This window comes from Typopeltis vanoorti, chromosome 10 (assembly GCF_054136105.1).
Source record: "Typopeltis vanoorti isolate ZY-2024b chromosome 10, IOZ_Tvanoo_1.0, whole genome shotgun sequence".
NCBI classification, from domain to species: Eukaryota; Metazoa; Arthropoda; class Arachnida; order Uropygi; family Thelyphonidae; genus Typopeltis; species Typopeltis vanoorti.
The window spans coordinates 38,791,104-38,797,103 of NC_143558.1; the positions used below are offsets into that span (position 1 = coordinate 38,791,104).

General features: G+C 37.4%; 1 protein-coding gene across 1 annotated transcript in view; it reads left to right on the top strand.

The window, feature by feature from the left end:
• The window catches only part of LOC150102350 (tRNA wybutosine-synthesizing protein 4-like), a 182,441-nt gene extending 180,992 nt beyond the window's left edge, over nt 1-1,449 (top strand). The window contains exon 19 of the mRNA XM_090399562.1: nt 1,291-1,449. Within this exon, the coding sequence (XP_090255688.1) occupies nt 1,291-1,449 (159 nt within the window). The remainder of the gene's footprint in view (nt 1-1,290) is intronic.
• The last annotated feature ends 4,551 nt before the right edge of the window (nt 1,450-6,000 follow it).

The following is a 6,000-nucleotide window of genomic DNA, read 5'->3' on the forward strand; positions in this document are numbered from 1 at the left end:
GCTTTAATACTTTACAGTATGAGTTGTTAAAGAGGTGCACAAATAAATTAATGAAATAAAGAGCCAAAAGGCTTCACTTCGGCAATATAAAAGTTATTTAAATTAAGGGGATATTTAATCACATTATTTCAAAGCCGAATATGAAACTCTTAGAAATCAAAGAGTTTCATGCCGAATATAGCAAGCTATAAAAGTTTGACGAGTACAAGCATTTTACATTAGGGTTAATACTAAGAATAGTGATCCTAGCCTTATCCACCTTTACTACGAGTTGCCTGGTATTGTACTACCCAGGTATTTGCTTACACTTGGACTCGTCGAACTTTTATAGCTTGCTATATTCGGCATGAAACTCTTTGATTTCTATCTTAGAGTTTCTTATTTGGCTTTGAAATAATGTGGGATTAAATATCCCCTTAATTTAAATAATTTTTACATCACTGAAGTGAAGCCTTTTGGCTCTTTATTTCATTAGTGGAAGAAATTTTTCATAGAATGGGAGAAGGGGGTAGAACAATGGGATATACCTGTAAGCTGTATAAGGAGGGTGTGAGAATCATAGGAGCAGGCTCTTTGTATGAAGAGTGGTTTTGAGTGGAATGCATTGCCTGACATTGTGTTGAATGCAGATGCACTGAATGAGTTTAAAGTGTGGTTTGATCAGCTTTGTGTGTAATAGTTTCCCCTCTCACAATGAGTCTTTTGACTCCACCAAGATCTGGTGTTAATAACAATATTCTTATCAATATCTTTCCATGACTTGTTTAGCTAGTTTTACGGTTAGGCTTAAGTCTCTTAAATTTTTCTCTATATTCTTTTAAAGCATCTGCTGACTTATTTGCTATGAACTTTCACTGTTCTTTCTTCTTGTCCAGCAATGCTTCTTTAACATCTTGTGTCCACTTTTGTGGACTTACTTTTCCATATTTGCAGACAACTTCACCACATACCTCCCTAGCTGAGTCAATCAGTTTTCTTCAGAGTTTGCTATGTGTATGTGCATTTTTTCTTCAGAGTTTGCTATGTGTCTGTGTGTGTGTGTGTGTGTATGTGTATGCACATAAACAAACAAACACATAAATTTAATATTGATGTACAAAAAAAAAAAAAAGTGAAATATATGTTAGTTACCTTGCATGATTTAGAATGCAAATCAAATCAGTATTACTCTTGCTGGAGGAATACTGAACAAGGTTAAGATATTATTACATATCAAATCTTATTTATTCATTTCACTTATCTTTAATAATCTAAATATTGAGAAGTAATTTTTTTTCTCTTCACTCTTAGATTCAAGAACCCAATCACCCCATTATGCTTCACAACCACTCTAGTGTATATTCAGAAGACACTCAGACTATTCTCATAATTGGTGGGGGAGGCAATTGTTTTTCTTTTGGCACCCATATGAATGACTTCATTCTTCAGCTTTCTCTTGAGCAGATATAAGATAATTTTGTATGATACATTGTATAAATAAAATATTATTTTTATAGAATGCACAATGGAATCTATTTCTTCATTTTTTTTTTTAATATTAATAATTAGTCCACATTTTTTGGGTGGGTAGGTGGGAGGAGTTTATTTTTATTACAGGAAAAAATCAATTAGTCAACACTATACCGATATTTACATCTATTCTGAAAAATAAATTGGATTAATTGCTAACAAGGAATGAATAAAATGGTCTTAAAGTAAAACACACATGATTGTGATTTCATGTTATAAAGAAAATCAAAGATTAATAAGCATAATTTTTTTTTTTTTTTTTTTTTAATGTAGCTCCCACCTACAAAAGGTTAATATAAATCTGTAGTACATTTGTAGTGTGGATCGGTACAGATTTTTTATTTATTTATTAATTTTATGTTTTTGTATTTCTTATATATTTTTACATAGGGTGGAAACCCTGCTATAAAGACTAAACATGGAACTTTTCAAGCCATATCAGGCCTCCAGTAAGCAGGGTGGTGGTCTAACATCAGGCGATGAAATTCATATACCACTTAAAGACAATTGTAAATTTCCATTGAGATCTGAACCTGTAATCTGGTGGTTGGAGAGCAGATACACTAACCACTCAGCCTACCAGACTTAGTGGTTAGTGATTGTGATTGCCATTATGAATGGGGGAGAAAAATCACTTGGGGAGAAAAACATAAGGAAATGATTGTTGACAATCATAAAAAAAGTATTTTGTAATGTCGCTCGTGTATAGTGACACCATTCATTATCACAACAGGTGAACCCAGAGACTTAGTGAACACGCGTGTTCACTAAGTCTCTAGGTTCACCTGTTGTGAACCTAGTGAGAACCTAGCAACCACATGACAGCGCGTTGAGTGCTTCAGGTTTCAAGATAACTGAAGAAAGGTTAACTACAGTGTTGGTTTGTAGTTTAGGTTTAGATACCATTCAACAGGGCAAAAATAATCTGTTCAATGATCAAGCCCTAACCACTGAACTAAATCACATCCTTGACACTTTCTCAGCCAATGGCTACCCCCCCCAAAAGAATCCAAAAAATACTTAAACCAGTTATCCACAACCCCCCTCCCCCCCCCTTCACAAAAAAGATTACTCTAAATCCATCGCCATTCCCTACATCCGAGGCACCTCGGAAAAAATCAACAAAATCTTAAACAAACATGACTTGACCACTTGTTACAGACCACAGAGAAAATTGGCATCCCTTATCCGCTCCACTAAAGACCTACACTTCCCTTAGACCTACCTGGTGTATACCAGGTCCCTTGCAGCTGTAAATTGTCCTACTTTGGCCAAACAGGCAGGACAGCAAATATCAGAATCTCAGAACCCAAGGATTACATTCGATTTCACCAGTACAGCCACTCTGGGCTTGCAGACCACGCTCTGGATACTCGCCATAGAATAAGGTGGAAGAAAGCCACAGTAATACACCACAGCAAGTTCAAATATGAAAGACTATTCATAGAATCAGCCTCAGCCCTTAGGAACATGCCAAACCTCAACAAATTTGGATGCATGAGACTGCCCCAAATTTGGGAAACATTTATCAGAAGAACTTCGGCCCAAAGGCCAAGAACTACCAATATAGCCCACCAGGGGGCACCATCAGGACTTTAGGAAAACAGTAACTTCCTTGCTTCTTTTCTCATTTGCTGTTATGTAGTACTTGCGTGCACGTGTCTTTGTATTAAGTTCCCAAGAAGATGGCAACGTGACATTTGCCGAAATATCGGAAAGTATATATTAAAGTTTATTTAATTTATATTTCTAGTCTACGCTGTCAATTCCTTAATTATTAGTTATCATGTCTAACCAGTATATAAGCCTCTCGACAAGAAGAAGAAAGATATTCAGACATATGGTAAAAGGAGCAAAAAAGGTTGGGAACTGCTTCCGTAGATATTTCTCAAACTTCACAATCCCTTCAACCAGTGCCTACAAAGGCACTGGTTGAAGGGATGATACTGAGGGATGATATGGACATCCATATCATCCCTTAGTATAGTGAAGGGAATCTAGTCTCCTTCAATGCAACCAAAACAGTCTTGCCTTTTCTCTTACAAAACAAATCACATCTCACCTATACTTATCCACAGTAATATACAGATCACCAGAAAGTATCAGATTTCTCTACTTTGACAAAATTTACCTCCAACTTCTCCTGATACAAACATATCACATTACATAAATAGCTTCTTCAGCATCTAAAAATGTAGCCATTCTCTTCTGCTCATCAACTTGGCTACTATCTCTATACAATCCCAAATACAACCATGGATAGAATACTCCTCACATGTTTGTGAGCAGTATTCAGATCATGCCTCAGTAACTTGCTCAAGTTTTATAACACAGTGACGGCTGAACTGGATAAGGGTAATGGGTTTACAGTGATAATGCTGGACCTGGCTAAGGCTTTTGACAGGATACCACATGGAATTCTAATCCGTAAACTAACAACATATGGGAATGGATATAGGGTTGGTGAGATGGATAGGTGGGTGGTTGATGGAGAGATATCAGAGAGTAGTTTATTCAGGAGTAGAGTTCAAAAGACAGCCTGTGACTAGTGGTGTGCCGCAGGATTCTGTTCTTGGACCACTGCCAGAGTCTGTTGTGGGTGCTATGACAGTGGGTGAGTTCAAGACAAGGTATGATAGATACTGTGAGAATGTTGTATAGTTGTGTGGACATGATGTTTAGGGCCTCCCTCGATGAGTCTAAGGACTCCCTGGAGTCGCCCGTAATAATAATGTTTGGAGTGGTGCGCTTAAAGCACCCCAAAAAATTGTCCAGAGTAGAGCAGTTTGACTCATACATATTGGAAGTTTTTCCCCAATTGATTAGACCAGGGGTCGGCAACCTGCGGCTCGCGAGCCACATGCGGCTCTTTGGATGTGAAGCTGTGGCTCTTTAGTTCCATACGCAAATATTATTTATTTTATCAAAAAAAAATTTAAAAATCGTTCTGAATCGATTAACGAGGATTAGGCACCGATTCTATCTCTCAGCCGCTTGTACTCGCTTTTCACCGCACCCCTCCCCCGTGACACGCATCGTCACTGTCGTCAGTCCGTCGGAAGTTTATATGTTTGGCAATTTTCATTGATTTCGGCATAGCTGGGCATAACACCTTTACTCGTAAACTAAGTATTATGATTATGACACTAATATTTGCCAAAATTAAAAAAAAAAACTAAAATGTGCAGACTGCGCCGTGATAAACACGTTCTGACAAGTCCGTTCGTGCCAGTCGGCGATCACCGCACACGGGAGGCGACCACAGATGCGACGAAACTATGTGCTTATAGTCAATCAGTACGTGAGAGAGTGAGACAAACAGTGTTTCGTGTCTAAATTATTTATTTTAATAATTAAATTATTAGAGAATTATTTATTTTATTTAGGTAGGTATTTTTAATTGGGAAATATCGTTGTAAAATGTTTTTTGATAAAATTATATTTCATTATGCCCAGCTTCTCGTATCCGCTAAAACAGTACAAGATAGAATAGCTAAAATGTCTTCAAATGTAACATATTTGCAGGTGGAAGATATTCAACCTTCTTCTGCCTTATCACTTGCTATAGATTAGTCTTGCGAGATAAAAGACACGGCACAAGTTGCCCTTTTTGTCAGGTATATGTCTTCCCAAGGTCCAAAAGAAGAACTTCTAGGATTGCTACCGCTCTCGGGACAAACTAGAGGGGAAGATATAGTGAATGCCATGCAAAAATGCCTTGAAGACAATAAGATCTTGTGGCTCTTTAAAAACTTTTTAAAATTTTGTGGCTCTTTAAAAACTTTTTAAAATTTTGTGGCTCTTTAAAAACTTTGAAATTTTGTAAATTGTAATTTTTGACTCTTCCGACTAAAAAGGTTGCCGACCCCGGGGTTAGACTATAATAAATTTAGTTTAATCCTTTATCCAAGTGTAAGCAAACAAAATTTTTGCCCCAAGTATCTTCAGGACTGAGACAACTCATGGTAAAGGTGGACCAAGCTCTCATCACTTGTCTTAGTATCTCCATAATGTAAAGCACATCTCCTTGTGGACATGTATAATGCTATGCATTAAGGGAAGGGCCACTACTCAGACCGGTTTCAACCTTTATTGAGGTCTCGTCAGTGGGAGCCAGACCCAAAGGTGGTGATACTAAGGTGGAAGTAATGGAGAAGTCATATTTACCTATAAGAGTTGTCAAAAGGTGTCTCGCCTTATTATTAAATTACTCTGGATTTAGATAAAGATGTTGGAAGTCCCCCCCCCCCAAAAAAAAAAAAACTCGGTTAGACTATAATAAATTTAGTTTAATCCTTTATCCAAGTGTAAGCAAACAAAGTTTGTGCCTGAAGTATTTTCAGGACTGAGGCAACTCGTGGTAAAGGTGGACCAAGCTCTCATCACTTGATTTAGTATCTCCCATAATGCAAAGCACATCTCCTTGTGAACATGTATAATGCTATGCATTAAGGGAAGGGCCCCCTACCCAGACCGGTTTCAACCTTTATT